The sequence below is a fragment of the Calonectris borealis genome, chromosome 2 (genome assembly GCF_964195595.1).
Source record: "Calonectris borealis chromosome 2, bCalBor7.hap1.2, whole genome shotgun sequence".
NCBI classification, from domain to species: domain Eukaryota; kingdom Metazoa; phylum Chordata; class Aves; order Procellariiformes; family Procellariidae; genus Calonectris; species Calonectris borealis.
Window position 1 is genome coordinate 6,470,661 of NC_134313.1, and position 17,169 is coordinate 6,487,829.

General features: G+C 42.0%; 1 protein-coding gene across 1 annotated transcript in view; it reads left to right on the forward strand.

Moving 5' to 3' along the window:
• Positions 1–17,169, forward strand: part of COL22A1 (collagen type XXII alpha 1 chain) — a 213,554-nt gene that overhangs the window by 137,213 nt on the left and 59,172 nt on the right. The window contains exons 23-29 of the mRNA XM_075141117.1: positions 869–922; positions 10,288–10,341; positions 10,710–10,763; positions 11,756–11,809; positions 13,288–13,341; positions 13,750–13,785; positions 17,080–17,142. Of these exons, the coding sequence (XP_074997218.1) occupies positions 869–922; positions 10,288–10,341; positions 10,710–10,763; positions 11,756–11,809; positions 13,288–13,341; positions 13,750–13,785; positions 17,080–17,142 (369 nt within the window). The remainder of the gene's footprint in view (positions 1–868; positions 923–10,287; positions 10,342–10,709; positions 10,764–11,755; positions 11,810–13,287; positions 13,342–13,749; positions 13,786–17,079; positions 17,143–17,169) is intronic.

Consider the following 17,169-nt stretch of genomic DNA (forward strand, 5'->3'; position numbering starts at 1 on the left):
CTGAGCCACAAAATATGTGACTTACCCAGAGTATCACAGCAAGTCATCTTTGAGTTCAGAAACAAATCCAACCTCTGCCTTAACTCCAGTGCTTCAGGCATCCTTACTACATCCTTTATTCCTCTTTTTTCCTTATGGAGGATTTTTTCATTGTGAACTATTTGAGGTCAAACCTATGGGGAACATAGGTGCCACAAGGTGAACTTGTCTCTAGGGTATACTCCAGGTCCTGGCTTATCCTTCCCTTGCACCGGCAAAGCTCTTTGGTTCCTCTGGAGAATCTTTTTTTGCTTGCAGAGGAGTGAATGAGCTCTCTCCCTTGGTGGTAATGCCAACTCTAGTTAGAAATGCCTCCTGGATTCCTGTTTTCTGGCTTAGAGATTGTGAATCTTTTATATTCATCCATGCACCAGAGTTCTTAACTATTTTCTTTTTTAATGCATGAGACAGTGCATGGAACACAAGGGACATTGCTTGGCTTTGCTGGGGAGGGGTGAAGGGCTGGACTGTAGCAAGGAAAGTGCCTCTCGGCATGTGTCTACACATGGTACCTCCCTCGGCTGCATCTCAGCACTGTGACTTCTCTGACCCTCTCTGGGCAGCACCCAGGTGGGACTGCTGAGTGTAAGAGATGCCAAGATGTGCATGAGACCAACCCTCGTCTGTGGGGGCTATTATCACAATCCGGAGACGTACAGACCTGTCAAAGACAGCTGGAGTTTCACATCCAAATGGTGTCTGCTGCCTTCGTTTCTAGCCTTCGTGTTTTGTGTACGGTGATGAACCAGTTTTGGGGTGAAAGACTTTGGAAAGCCAGTAGCAGTCTTTGCCCTGGTGTCTAATATATTCTCTTCTGTTGAACACACAGGGTAAAAAGGGAGAACCTGGATTCCCAGGAATCAATGGGCTGATCGGCCCTCAGGTAAGTGATGATTTCTTCATTTTCATATAATATGTGGAAAAAACATATTTTATGGCAACAGGTGACTTGGAACCACAATGCAGCATGCCGTGACCTTGTTCTCTTCTCATCTGCACCGTCTTTGAAGTTGGTGTTTCTCCTTTAAGAGCTGAACTAATTTATCCTGTTGTGATTGAGAGAAGTCTGCCTGTCTGGCAGCAATTACTTTTACTTTCTACAGTTTTTCAGCATCTTTGAACAGGGATATAAGGAGGTGTTTTATATGTGATTTCCCCATCGCTTGTGCATAGAGCAGTATCATTCCAGAGGGAAAGCAATGATTTGTGTTTTGTAATATTTAGGACAGTGTCTCAGTTAATTGTTGGCTGTGTGAATTAGCAATTGCAGATATACTTCCTGTGCTGCAGTCTTGAGGGAAGAAGCATTTTAAAAGGTATTTGCTATTCAGAAAGCACACTTCTTTGAGCACAAGACTGGTTTTGTGGCTTTGATATTCACATTTCTACTTGTTATAGAGGGATAGGTGTAGGCTTATTGAGGAAGGTAGAGACAGGGGCTTAAAACTAAATGTTTATTCTCCCTGTGAGGAAGGACGTCTTAAGTTAATGACCCCTTAGCTCCTTATTTTTTAAAGCTTTTGGCAAATTAGTGCTCCAAATTGCACCATCTGTAACATCATAAAGGCAAAGTAGTGCTGTGTATGTTAAGAATCGTCAGAGAGGATTTGGCTCCACCTTGGATCAGCCCATTCTGTCCTGTGTTATAATAACACTGACACTTGCTTCTGGCTTGGTTTCTTGCTAACTTTGTAGCCAAATTCAGTTGACCCAAGTCACTTTGTAGAGTTACCCCTGCAATAAGAAATATATCTGCGGGAATGTCCTCAAGCAGGAAGGATGCAACCTCACTTTAAGCTGACCACTCAGGATAAAACTGAGCATTTCATTCATTCCCTTTTCCATAATAAATGAATGAACTAGGTCTTTGGCTTTGGGATTTTGCTTCAATAATCGGTTAAGTTTTGGGCAGGAATGTAGAGCCTCCATTACTACAGCTGTTGGTGATGTATTGCAACAAACAGCACACTGCTAGACAGTAGATGCTGATTTTTCATTTATTTCCTCTGGCAAGCTATGCCCTTGTAACCAGGAAACACGATCTAGAAATGGTTTCTGTGGCAGACGTTTTGTAATGAGCTGCCCACAGGTCTGTGGAGGATGTCAGAGAGGCAATCCAAGGGTTTGCGACCCTGTGCAGGTGAGGGCCCTTCTGTCCAGCTGGGAACCTTGCCCTGCGAAACACCACTTGATACGGGTTTACATATTTTTAAGACTTTTTCCTTTGGTATAGTATCTGGTTTGCAAGTATTTCATCAGCAGCCTTCAAGAGGAATGAAGACAGTAATTCTAACAGATTTAAAAGTTTTGTTGTTTTTGTTTGGTTTTTTTTTTTTCCATTGGATAACATTAAAAGGTCCCCCCAAACCTTCTGAACCATTGGGAGAGGATTTTCCTCGCTTTTGGGGAAAGATTTTTCTCCATGCATTATTTCTAAGATATCTGACACTCTCCATCCAAACAATGTCACACTTGCTCAGCTCAAGTTCCCTGCAACTTTAAAAAAAACCTATATGCATGTGTTAGCGATTTTATAAATGTATCTGAGAAAATTGCTGACATAGCATTAAGTAATTTTCCTTTCCACACAGACTAAATAAAGTTAGCAAATTTTATGTTAATTAAAACCGCATATAATGCTAGCCCCATCGAGGGATACTTAAATTGACTTTTCCTGCAAACTAATTGTAAGAATGGAAAAACATTGTTCCTATTCTTGCAGTGGCACTCTGTTCTGGACATATTACTGCAGATTTCCATATTTCTGTTTGGAGAAAGTGCTTACATTCCGTCTGTGACAAAACTACTTTTCAGCTTAACCGCATTTTTTGTGACATTAGATCTTTTAAGCACTTTATCAGCTTTTTTTTTTTTTCTTAATCAGACTATGCCCCAAAAATACCCAAGAAGAAAAAAAGTTTTCTTATGCTGTAGCTATATGGATATTCTTCCAAGTCACGTGTGGAAGTCTGTGTCACCTGTTCCTGTGCTATCTCATCTTCATGGCATTAAGGGCCAACTGAATTGAGCTAGCCATACATAAATCAAAATAACTCCCTTTCCTCTGCTATTTTAAATTTAAATATACTTTTGTTTTCTGACCTGATTCCCTCCATTGATAGCTGTATGGACAAAAGGAAGGAGTGGATATAGGAGCTTTAGAAGGCACATTGTTGCTGAAAGACATAGAAAAGACCATCTGAAGTTATTGTTGGGCTTTGTCAAGAAAAACAGTTGCAGTCATGCTCAGTCCAACTGAGAAGCTACAGAAGCTGTGCAAGGGAACCAGCCTGAGAGCTACTCTGGAGCAGGGTCAGCAGATCCAGTGATGAACCGCAGCTGAGATGATGTCAATCCGACTCTCAAGGACCGTTGACTGGGTGTGCTCACGTTTGAAAGTTAATTTGAGTGTCAAATCCTGAAGCAGCAGCTAGGAGGCAACTTCTCAGCTAGCCTGGGGATGTTTTGTGACAATAGGGTAGCCCTAGTTTTGCCTCTCTCCTTGCACGCACCAACACAAACTAAATTTTAATCCAGAAAGATTTGTAAATGTTTTTTTCCTTCTAGATCAGCTGTGGTGGTGACCCAGTCCATTTGCTTATTTGCTCCATGTTGTCCAGTCAGCACCCCCAAAAATGAGCATTTATTTTCCAGTAAGCTTTAGAAAAGGTGCATCTTGCAACATCAGTAAGCCATGGAGTAGACACTCTGGGTCTTATTTCCCCTCTGGATATGAATGTTTTTCCTGCAGTAAGGACACAGACATCTAAACTCATAATGTTTTTATGTTGTTATTATTTATTTGTACTATTTTAGTTTCCAGGAACCTTAATCACGGGCCAAACTTCTATTGCAGTAGGCTGTTCAAATGCAGACTGAAAAATGAGCATTTCTGTAAAGCGCTTTCAGTTGAAATAGATGGATGGGTACCAAGCACGGGAAACAACGAGGCTGTGCATTTCTGCATGGTCACCCCAGATCCCGGTATACCTTGTCTATTCCATCATCTGTTGATAGGAAGGGTTCAGAGAAGGGGTTGAAGGCAGTTGATGAGGTACCTTTGCAAATGTTTTTCTAGGCATGAGGGGTATCCTGAGGAGCAAGGAGATCTGCAGTTAGGCAGTGTACACTAAGTGAGCCATGAAGGCTGTGTTCGCAGGCTCAGCAGAGGGGGGAGCTGATGTCCCAGTGCTAACCGAACTGTATCACTGAATTACCAGGGCTGGGATTCAGCTCCGAATGCAAGCACCTGTTGGGTTAAGGTTGGGGGTGCAGGTGTCTGAGCTATTGTTGATGAAGATCCAGTTAATATCATCATCGGAGCCTGAAGGTCTCCTAAAGTAGATACCTACAAATGGTCTGCTAAGCCACTCTCTAGATTCCCCGAGCTGAGCAGGTACATGCTGTCCACCTGTGAGATAGCAAAACAAGTCAAACTCTTTGAGTTTTAAACAAAAACGCCATACCTCACACTTGCAATATTATTGAGGTTTGCCTTATGCTAGAAAACCTGGTGGTATAACCAAGACCTGCGAGGAAGACCTGTACAAGCTGTACCTTTTATGGTCATGGCTGGGAGTGATTTAATTAGTACAGACTTGTCCGTAGGGTGTGAGCTCAAGCTTTCTTAAGTAATTCAGGAAATAAATTATATCCTCTGAAATGCATGGTGTCCTTAACATCCTTTTTATAATGCAAGTTAATACTGCAGAATGTAAGAAAAGGATACAGGCCCCAGCTGCAAAGCTCAGATTGAATTCAAACTATGCCAGTGCTGCTCGAAATTGGAAGATATTGCTCAGAGCTATCTTTAATAAGATCTATACCTTTAACAAAAATAAAGAATAAAAAAGTCTTCACCTGTGCAGATCACTAATAGTACTGAAACGAAAGACCATAAGGGAGTTTTTTTTGTTGTTTTTCTCATTTGCTGCACTGACTCAGTAAACCAACTCAAAGCGAACACATAGGGATATAAATCTTCCTCTGTAGACAAAAGAGATCATGTCCATATCTTACACTAAGTGATGAAATTAAACAAATACTGCCTTTCACTGGAAGCTAGAAATTCTCCTGGAGAGACTGCTATGTACAAAGTCAACTTTATTCAGTACTTTTACAGAGCTGGAAAGACAGTTCAGAGAATTTTTGTTGAAAAAACCTTTATTTTTAAAAATAATGTTGGTACTCCAATTACAATGCCACCTGGTGAAATAACTGGAGACCTCATCCGCTTATGAATTATGGCACTATCACTGAAGCTGACTATAGAGCATGCATCATAGGTAAATGCTCAGCTCTGTTGGCTCTTTAGGCTTTTGGTTTTCATTGTCATCAGCAACAGCCTTTTTCTATATCCTCTTATCTTTGTCTTGGTTTGTAAGGCAGGATTTAATCAGAGACAGCAATATGGTGCTCTAATGCAGCATTACTGAAAATAATTCACAGTAGTTGTGCTGGTGGATAGTGTAGTGCCTGGGGTGAGAAATGAAGAGCAGATTTGAGGAGCTGATCCCAGAACCCACTCAGATGCAGCAAAGGAGAAATGGAGAGTTGGAGTATCAAGGGACATAGGGAGACACGTGGACTGCTCCACAAAACTAACTGCAATAGCTTCATCTCTGATGGGAGAGAAGTGGAAATAAAGGGGAGACAGTGCAAAGCCAACAGGAAGGGTCTCTGGGGACTTTCTGAGAGGTGAAATTTCAGGGAGTAATTGGTTTTGAAGAGGAGACAAGCACAGACACTGGAGGGGAAAAGGCTGTCAGCACCGTAGTGATGCATTTTGCTATCATTGTGGCAGCAGACAGGATGCTCCTGCATGTCCCGGAGGTTCTTCTCATTTGTAAAGCTGCATGTCCTGGAGGTTCTTCTTGTTCACACTGCCGAAAAAGCCCAGACTACAGTCTGTTTTGAACATGGGTTAAGGGCTTATCTAAGTCTTTCTCATAGTGTAGGAAATCCAGTCATTGGCATGGAATAATATACAGAAAATATGTCTGTGCAAGCTTTGCCTCCAGAGACAGATATCTGGAGAAGCCATCAGATTTCAGTTTCCATCTTGGAATGGCATTTATTCACTTCCGTCTAAAACATAACCATCCCTTCTTTCATGGAAAAGAGATTTAGGCCAAGCAGCCTACTGTTCTAGTCAGAGACAAAGGTTTTTGTTCCTTTTCAGAGCTTCCTTAGGGAGTGCAGGACCTAGATCTTAATAGCTTTGCCTTTCCCAGCCTGTCTTTCAGCAAAGTACACATTGGAAGAGGAGAGCATCCTTTAGTGGATCCTGGAGGACAGGCACAGCTGTTCCTCCAATATGCAGAGCGTCAGATTTCTTTCCTGAGAACTGTCCCTGCATTACATTGGCTAAGGAATGGAACTGGATGAAACACAAGACTGAAAAAATCCATCCCCCTCAATGTTTTTAAAGATGTCCCACCCCATGACAAACACACACCTCTATACACCTTCTGGATTTTATTGAACATTTGAAATCTTTTTGTTTCAAAACAACAGTTTGAAAATACTTTGGTTTAAACATTTTGATAAAAGATCCATGTTTTGCATTTGTTTTCCAAACGCACTTTGCGTAGTCCTGTTTTAGAATAAAGTTTTCATATATCAGTTTTTTCTTCAGCGTTTAGGAGGCACACATCCCAGTCTTTACCAGCCAGAAAAAAAAACACTCCATGATTATTTTCTTCTAGATCAGAGTTTTAAAGGGACAACACTGGGGACTGGCTTTGGGACTCTCACCTGTATAATTCATCAAATGATCTCTGAAAAAGGTGATCATTTAAATCAGGTACTTTAGCCTGGATTCAGTTAAAAAAGGGAAGCAAAGAAAACAGATGGCGTGAGATTTTGGGGTTAAGCATTACAAGCTGTCCTGCCGTTGTTCTTTATGGGTTTTTTTTAATCACAAATAAATTCTGTCAGTTTGGTCTTTTCTAAACACTTAGAAATAGTAGTGCTTGCTCTGAAGTATGCTCAGAAGTCAGGAGAAGGGCTACAATAACAGAAATTTATATACAAGTGAAACGGATTTGCTCTGGACAGTAGCAAAAGGGAGGGCTATGATGTATTTCATGTGATCGTGCAACTTTCATGTGATCGTGCCATTTTATTTCTCTGTGTCCCAGTCACTTGCTGTAGCCCAGGCTGCAGAAAGCAAGAAATCCAGTAGGACAGTAGATGTACTGGTGTACGCAGTCAGCTGGAGCAGGCTGTCAGCATCCTGTGCATCTCCCAGGGGTACTGGGGGTCATTACATAAAACTGTTCTTTCTACGTCCATCTCAGAAAGGCTTTTATCAGAAGAGCTTTCCATTAGCGGGTGGACCAACATTTGTTGATGCGACATGTGGTGAAGCTACCTGAGTAAACCAGTCTTGGGTGTGATGTCCCAAATGGTTGCTCTGATGGAGAATGATGAAACGGAATTATTGGTGGCAAATTAGGGTGAGGATCATTGTGCTTCTATTTCAAGACTTATGGTTGCATAAGGTTATTGTGGTCCAGAATACAGAAAGTTGAAGAGAATAATTAGAAATTGTCTTGGATAGTGAGAATATCAAGAGTTACCAGGGAAAGTAGTTGGAATGAGGAGGAGGTAGGACCTCGTCTTTCAGGGATTATGCTGGTTGCTGACAGATGCTTGAGTGAGACTTTGCTTTTAGGTCAGATTGACCCCTGTCTGTACTGGGGTAACTTGCATCATACCTAGGGATGCTTGGGCTGAGGCGGGGTCCTGGCTGGGGTTTTTTTACCTCTTGATAGAAGCTCCCTGTTGTAGGGCCATGGAGAATATGTGTTTGATGGTGGGAGGTGGTTCAGTTATTGGCACAGAGAGAGAACAAAATTAGGCTATTAGGGAGGAACCAATGGAATTGGCAAGGAAAGTCTGCAAAGATAAATTTTGCATTCTTTCCTGCACTTATGCATAGACCACTCTGTCACTGAATCGGTTTGTTTTTGTTTTTCTAAAGGTGCCTTTGCCTTCTTTCCCAGTACTGCATCCACTCTTCATGGAAGCCCCTTCATGGAGCCCATGCCTTCTGCAGGGCCTCTCAGCAATTCCATCCTTGTAGAGGTGGAGTAGGGCCAAGCAGAACTTCCAGGTCCCTGGTGTCTAAGGTCACTTCATCCGGTTGTGTCCGCAGTGTTGTATTTTCTTTTGTGCTGGGCTAATTTGGACTGTTGATTCTTTTCTTTGAATGGCAAAGCCTTTTTTAAGTGATGGGTGGTCTTGACCAGGTGTCTCTTGATGGGACTAGAGCTCCCTAACTGCAGGACCCTCCTGCAATAGCAGCTGAACCAATGTCTGCAGAAACTGGGCTCCCCAGGAATTATGTCAGCAGCGTCAGCTCATCCCAAGGCACATATTTCTGGTGATATTTTAGTTGTGCTCACATTTGAGGCGCTCTACAAATGCTAATGTTGGTCCTTGTCTGTTCTGAGTTGCAATGAAAGCAGATCATGGGAGGCAAGTGCATCTGCAGGTCCCTTTTTTGGTCGCTTTGCCCCATCTATTGGTGAGAGGCTGTCTTCTCTTCTGGCTGAATTTTACAAGTGTATTCTAAAAAGACTGCTTATCTGCTACCTTCTCTGTCAAACCATGGCACAAATAACTCCTTGACTTCACTCTTTTATACTGTTTTCTTCTCTTCAGCTACATTTTTCCTTAAATGTGAAATGCTAATATTGATCCATGACTCATAACACCTTAATCACAACAGTTGTACTTTGTGATATTGAATGGTGATACAGGACTAGCAGAGAAAATGCTGACTGGCCATTTTCTATCTTGTATCAGTTGCTTAGTTTCAATTCTTTACATAGGATTTGGGCAGGGGGGTGGTTTTTTGTTGTTTGTTGGTTTTTTTTTTCAAGTACAAACACACCAGAACTCCCCCTATGTTGAAAACTGAAAATGAATGAAATCATCGTGTTAGAAAGACAGAAAGAGACAGCCAGGGTAAAATTTCAACTCAGTCATATATCCATTTCTCACATCCATCTTCAGGTTGTTTGCTTAGGTCCTGAATCTGAAAGGAGATTGTAGCGAGGTGGGTGTTGGTCTCTTCTCCCAAGTAACAAGTGATAGGACGAGAGGAAATGGCCTCAAGTTGCGCCAAGGGAGGTTTAGACTCGATATTAGGAAAAATTTTTTCACTGAAAGAGTGGTCAGGCCTTGGAACAGGCTGCCCAGGGAAGTGGTTGAGTCACCATCCCTGGAAGTATTTAAAAGACGTGTAGATGAGGCCCTTAGGGACATGGTGTAGTGGGCATGGTGTGTTGGGTTGACGGTTGGACTCGATGATCTTAGAGGTCTTTTCCAACCTTAATGATTCTATGATTCTATGATCCAAAAAATGAATGAACACATGCTTCATTCTGAGCACAGGAGAAATCTTATCTTCAGTGAAAGCTGGAAGTAACAAACACTTCTGCATCTCAGGCAACCTGTTAAGATTTGTCGAGTATGGAAACAAATTTCTCAGCTAGGAAGCCAAATTTAACAATTTGCTCAATACACAAAAATAAATCCCTCTGAAAATCGGATGGCTATTGAGAGGATATTTTCCCTAAAAGAAACAGCTGTTGCAGCGAGATGAGTAAGAAAGACTGTTAGGGTATTTCCAACTGAATGTGTGCCTTGAAGTATGAGTTTGTGAGGACCTTTTACTATCAACAAGGTTAATGTAGAGCACTAAAATGGTGGTGCATTTGTTTTAAAACACCTGATCCACTACATTGTTTCTCCATACTCTTGGATTTATATTTTTACCCCCACCCCTCAAAAAAAAAAAAGTCTAAACCACAAGCCAGTTCTATTCATCACTTACTTCAGAGATCTTTTTGCAAAGGTAAATTGTTCAGTTTGAAACAACGATAATCAAGATTAAATTAGGCTGGATGCTACAAGGAATCCCACTGGACGAGCTTTGTGTTGTATGTTACCATTGATGGCCTTCAACTCCTGCGTCTCTTATACTGCAGTGGAGGATGGAGCTCACCTTTTAGCAATAGTAATGAGTGGCTTAAGCAGAAGATCCTTTTCTGCTCATTAGCATGGTTCCCTTGGAGCTCAGTTTGGCATCTTGCTTTTTTTTTGGTAGAAGTTAATGAAATAAAGCTCAGTGCTTTTGCCCATTTCAAACAGGGCCCCGACTGCACAGGGAAGGACCTGAGGCTTTCAGCCACTACCAAAGAGTTTGATAAACTGATTTTGCTTCTTCTCTTACAGGGACCTCCAGGGCCCCCAGGCGTTGCTGGACCCTCTGGACCACCTGGATCACCAGTAAGAAAACAAGCTTAGGTTTTTTTTTGTTTTGTATCAAGGAGAAGAAAAAAAACAGCTGGGGAGAATTCTAGGTCATGGGTTTCAGTGGGAACTGAGTCAGGGCCTCTGGCAATGTGTGTTTTCTCTTATATTTTCTCACTGAAAAGCCACAGCTGGTCCTAGAGGACAGCTGCTCTGTGCCAAGCGTTGGAACCACGTTCACGCTACCTGGGGATAAGTCAATGTTTATAGGACTCCCTACAGCAGAGACCTGACTGCCGTGGAAGGGAAAATTGCATTTAAATTGAAAGCAGCAACCTCCAGTGGGGTTGCTGCAAAGGACAGAAATACTGATTTTTTTTTTTTCTTCTGATTTCATTTTTCAGGGACTGCCAGGAGAGATTGGAGTTTCTGGTAAAACTGGACCACCGGGACCACCTGTAAGTGTTGAGGAACTGCTTCCTTTGCTTCCATGCTCTCCTTGACTTCAGATACTTTCATTCTCAAGTCTTTGCCTCCTTTCCTGTGGCTTGTGTGCACGCAAAGTTTTAATGTGGGCTCCACACTGTCTGCCTTTAATGAAGACATTAGCATCTGACACCTTTTACAAACAAGAATTTTACCAGATGCAGCTCCACTATTCCTACACACTGGAACCATGATGTTTTCTTTGTAGGATGCCTTTCAAAAGTCATTTTGCATTTGGCAAGATATTGTTCTTCCAAACCTGGAGTTTCCTGAATTAGGCCAAAGAACTGAAATTAAAATCTCAGATTTAGCAAAGCATATCAATTTCTGTTGGCTGTTAAGTCAAGAAAGGTTAATTATTAAATACTTAGTATTAAGAAGTGCCACCTACAACCTGCAATGTTTGGGGGTTGACTGACACTCAAAAAGGGAACAAAACTTTTTCTCGCCATTTTAAATGCATTAGAGGAAGTGATTTTAATTCTTATCTTGCTGAACAATTCTGTCACTATGTATTGTATAATTTAATTTTAGGAGTCTCTGTATTGTATAAGAAATTACCAATACTTAAAAGGAGAAACAGACTTTAAAAAATCTTTATAGCTACAGGTAATAGAGACTTATAGAGAATGATAAATAAAAATGTAGTTTTTAAAGTTATTTAAGAATCCACAGTGCATAAAAGCTCTGTACTGTTGTTTCTTTGTAACAACACTGACATCCAGTGGTCGTTCACCAAAACTGGGACACTGGAAAAAGGGCCGAGCAGGTATGTGCATTGTGAGAACTTTTGTATATTTTGAGTCACAGTAGGGAAAAAGTCAAAACAAAATGCATGAGGTGGCTCTTCTTTTCTTAAACTTAGGTCAGTGGCAAGAGGGACAAACTGAGCGTGCTTATGCTGAGCTTGCTGTTAATGATTTAAAGAACAGGTGCTTACAGCTTATGATTTTCTCTTGTTTAGGGGTTGCGTGGCAAAGATGGATTAAATGGGCTTCCTGGGCTTCCCGGTCAAAAGGTAAGTGACACCACATAAACTGGTATTAAGCTACTTAGCTGGGCAGCTTATTCTGGGTGAGCTAGCATGTGCAAGCAGGAAGGGGAGCAGATCTCCAGAGCCAAACACACCTCACCAATCCCACATCACTGAGCCACCCGTGAAGCTCCAGGGCCAAGTCAGCTGGTGTGATTGTACTCTACTGAGTCGTTATGACTCAGTTGGTTGTAAATACAGCAGGGATGAGAGATCGTCTTCCAGTCTTCAACTACTGCATCCTGTTTGGCAAACACAGCTGAGCATTGCAAACAGAGAAGCTTCTACTGTCACTCAGGAAAGCCAGTGACAATGGCAAGTCAAGGCATGTGTCCAAGGCACAAAGAAGAAGAAAAAAATGTGGCAGGCTCCAAAGGCGTTCCTTTCTTTCCTCCTTGAAGGGCTGGAAGGAAGAGATGCCATCCCCCTAAAGCTTCTGTAGGTCTGTGTGGCAGAAAGACAGTTCTTCATTATTTCCTACTACTTATGCCCCATTTGAAAGGTTCTACAAATGACAGACTGGGAAGAGTTGTTTCCTGTGCTGTCTCTGCAGTAGGAGAAGGGAGATAGGAGATTTAGAGGTAGGAGATACTCTGGTTGACTTGCCATCACTATGTAAATAAATGTCAAAGAAATGTGCCATATTTTGACTATGAAGGCTAAGCTTAGGCTTTGGGGATGATGACACTATGTTGGAATACAGACAACAGCTCTTAACTATCTACTGCCTTGGTTTGCGTTGGGAGTGGTCTTCTTCTCTCTGATACTTGAGCACTATGACCCGTACTTGTTCCAATAACACACTACATTTATACTTACCTCTCTCAACTGAGTGCACCGAGTGCTTGAGCCCAGGTCAGCAGACTCCCCAGCTCCCATTTATTGATGAATAAAGGTGAGGAATTTGGAGCCTTTAACAAATTTCTGAGGCTAAATAAACTTTGGATTTTATCTACAGCCCTGCGTGGTACCTACTGCACTTCCCGGCTATGTAGCAAGTTTCAGCTCGTAATCCACTGCAGTCTCTGCTCTCCATGCTGACATCACCCACACTGAAAGATCAGTTTCAAAGTATTTACCTAAGAGGCCCAGTGGCCAAGGTCCCAATCCCCCAATTATTTATTTTTCTTTACAGAAATAATGTAGGCTTTCTAACCACATATAGTTTGGAGAAACTGAATGGAGTTTTTGTTTTTCAGGTAATTCACTATGGACATCTTTAATGTAACAGTGGTTGACTTTGTGTTATTCCAGAAATATTGTAGTGGGGTGATCGGTGCTAGAGATGTGATTGTAAACAGCACTAGAATGGAAAAACATTCCAGGAAACATATTCTCACATGGCTTCATTTACATCCTCAGGCTGGTACTGAGGATCTGAGTCAAAATATTCCTCGCCGTTGCCTGCAAACATGCTGCACTACCAGAGGAGTTTGTATATTAACTTCTTGTGTTCCCTGCAGGGAGAACAAGGTGAAAAGGGTGAGGAAGGCTTTCCTGGAAAAGCTGGCTCTAAGGTAAGGAATTTAATTTCATAGTTTGCTGTAACCATTGAGTCAATCAAGGTGTGGTTTGGGAAGGTCTTGTACGGAAGCAAGGAGAGTAAGATTCCTCTGAATTTGGAGGCATAAAAGGATGAGCAGATGCGGCTCATTGGCTTTCAGAGTTCATGGTGTTCCAAAGTACCAAACCCTGTTTGATGCTCCTCTCTCAAGTCTACATGCGTAGGGAGATCTGACCTGGCCTTTGTGTTGGTTCCCTGTGGTCTGGGTTCCCAAGCCATGAAGAAGGCAATTTCGTGCCTTATGAGAAGTAGGTAGAACAACATGGGCCAGGACAATAGGGGACACACTTTACTAATGAGAAAGTGTTCTTACAACAGGTTGGGTCCTTGCAAAGTTAAAGTTTTGCTTTTGTTTTTCCAGGGTGAACCAGGGAGCCGTGGCCAACCTGGTGAGCAGGTGAGCAGGAAAAATAGTCTTAGTAGCAAGGCCTATCTGTTAGAGCAATATAAAGTGACCCCAAGCAATAACAAAGCCATTTGCTAATAACAAGATCTGTGCATGTCATTTGCATCTGTGATTGAATATGCGACAGATGAGTGGATGAGACTCATGGTTGGACAGAGTAATGCAAAAATTCCAGAACAAAAATATGTTAAATCTAACTTTTCATTGTATCCTGGAAAATTCAATCATCTTGTTCCTGGTGGTTAGGGAAGAAAAGGAAGGCAGAGTGGCTTAAAAGTGCTTGTTTTCCTTCACACCTCACGTTAACCCAGGGTGCTGATTCTAGAAGATGAGGACCTTATTTGTAACTATGTGATACAAGGGGTGGTGCTGTCATTTCTAAGTTGTAAATGCTTGTTAGGAAATAACCCCAGATGACTGTTGGAAGTTACACAGTTATCTTAGTCTTTCTGTATTGGAATTTGGGTTTCAGCAGGCAACTGATGAACTCAGTGAAGAACCAGGGAAATGTCCTGTGATTTCCTAAGGGACACAGCTGTCTAGAGTCCAGTCAGGACCACTAACCGTAGATGTTAACATTGTCATCCGCATGCCAACTTTTCAGCTGTAGTATGAAAATCTGTAGAAAGAGAAATCTGTATGAGACAGAGTCTTGTATCTTTGGCATATATCTTAGGATTTTGGGGTGCAGAGCATACGCCAGCAATGGAAGAGTCTCAGAGCCTCAGTCTTCTCTTACTCCTACCGGTGTTAGTCCAATCTTCTGCTGTAAAGATGAAATGGGAGAATGGTCATCTGCTCCCATGTTGTCTTGTGCAATAAAGTAGAACATGCACCATAAACCGGACTTAGAGGGAGTAAAGGAAGAAGCTGTCCATGAAGAGTCTCATATGACAGCTTTCCATAAGCTGTGGCAGTCTCTCCATGACCCTTACATTTTAGGAATTGCTGACCATTTTTCCTATTTGTCAGAGTGTCACGATCAGACTCCCTGCCGCTATCTACCCCTTGAAGGAATAAGGTTCCGAGTCCGAGGTGCAAAGTGAGGTTTATTGGGATAAGGCACTTATTAAGCGGATAACAATTACACCACCGTGCGAGTGGGGACTATTTTGCTTCTATTCCAAAATTCCGTATAATCTATATAATAGGTATGACTCAATTCCCAGCAAAGTATCCTTACCTGGCGTCCCAAGTAAGGGGAGATCACCATGGCACGGGCCAGCCGTTCCTCAGGAGCACTTGCCTTGGGCTCTCAGGGACTGGTTTCTGTACCCTTCCTCGGTGGTTCCTGCGCAGCAGTGTCATTTCACTGCTGGGCAAACAAACTGCCGGGCTTGCAGTTGCCGGGCAAGCTCAGGCCCAGTGCAACGAAGGGTCAGACCCCCGACCAAAGCATCGTCACTGGGTCTGGATTGTCTCCCCACACAGGGCTCTTTTGAATTCTAACACCACCTTCCAAAACACTTGCCTCTCTCTCCACAGCGTGATGTTCTCCACACATTTCATAAATGTTCTCTTTTCTGTCATCTCAGTCATAAATTAAAATATTGAATAGTGCAGACCCTTACAGGACTTTACTTCATATATCCTCTGAATTTGACAGGAAACAGCTAATAACAGGTGTGTGAATGTAGTTTCTTCGATCAGTTGAACACCATCCTCCAGAGACCCTTCTTCTATGCTGCATTTCTGTAGTTTGCTAATGAGAACGTCATGTTGGCCTGTGTCCGATGTCTTACTAATGTCAAGATACATCACACAAATCCTTCCTTCCTGTCTGCTTAGTTATCGTGTCAAGGGAGGGAACTGGATGGGTTTGTTATGATCAGTTTTTAACAAATCCACATTGGCTGTCTTGTATTATTTGTATTTTGTATTTTATTATTTGTATTTTGTCCTTGAGCTCATACAAACCCATTGACGTTTTGCTTCAGTACCTTTCCAGAGGCCAAAGTTACACCCCATATTTTTATTTTTCCTCCAGATTCTCCTTTTTTTGTCTTTAATGTTATGCCTTCTGTTTGTCCTCATGATCTCTGGGATCTCATCACCAGCCAGGATCCTGCAGTGGCTCTTATAAAGCACCATTCCTTCTGTCACCAAATGTCAGTGTCTTCAGAACTCTCCAAACATCACCCTGATGTTCCTAGTCAGACTCAGTCACCACAGCATCTTGTTCCTCACCTCATTTCTTCTGCAAACTCCTTGCACCTATATCATGATAATGTTTTGACTCTTCCCATACTTCAGAGATAATATCTCTAAAGCGGGGATCACTTCTCTGGTATTCGTTTAGTATTCGTACAGCACTTAATGCATTTGGGGCCTGTCCATGACTGACATCCTCTGTGATATTGTACTACAAATGCAGATAGCAGAATAATTATAAATACAAAACCACATGGTTATTTTCAGCTGACAAACTGGGTCAATCTGGAGCTAAATTTGAGAATACTTGATATATTTAGAACAAATCACATGACACAGAGATCATAATTACTCCAATAGCAAGTATTATAAAGCAGAAACTCAAAGGTAAGGTTCAAACAGAAAGAAATCCAAATGTACAATAGTGCATCCAGAAAATTCTAGATCTGTTCGTCAGGCAACATCTGTACCATTCAGATTAATACAGTGCAGTTTCTGTACTTCCAGACTACACCGGATCATTAAAAATGAAAATAAAAGTTAGATTTAATTTTTTAAGCTGCTTTTATTCGCTTGCTTGGTCCTGCTACAGAGCAGCATGAAGAAAACATGTCCTAAATTCCATGGTGTCTGTTAACAGTGTAAGAGCAAAAAAAGAGAGGGCTTAGCTGCTGTTTTAAGTAAGGATTTTCCAAGAATAAGAAATTTTTTGATAATCAAACTAATCCCATTCTCTCTCAGCAAACTACATCTATAATCAGCCCATGAAAAAACTGGGGCAGGTTCTGGCCTACAGCATAGACCATATGTACCGTGGTGTCACTAGGTACCAAGAAGAAAACATCTGCAGTCACTATGAGTTCTGAAAAACTCCCAGTCTAGTAACAGACATGCAAAGAGATAGACAGCTAAATCAAGGTTTCATCCTTCCCAGCCTGAGGGCACTGTGGCTAGATTAGCCTACCCTGAGGAGCAGAGTTGATGCATTTTTAACTGCCATGAGTGAGAGAAGAATTTGGCCCACCACTTTGCCTTTTCTTTCTTAATTATATTTGAGAGTAATGGTGTTTATTAATAGAAGCCATGCTTGATGCCTCTTCCTAGATTTCACACACTTCTTTGTCTTACTTTCAGGGTGAAGCAGGTCTTCCCGGTCCTCAGGGTTTACCTGGACTGAGAGGAGAAAAAGGAGACCGGGTGAGTGACTCTGAGCCACAGCTTGGA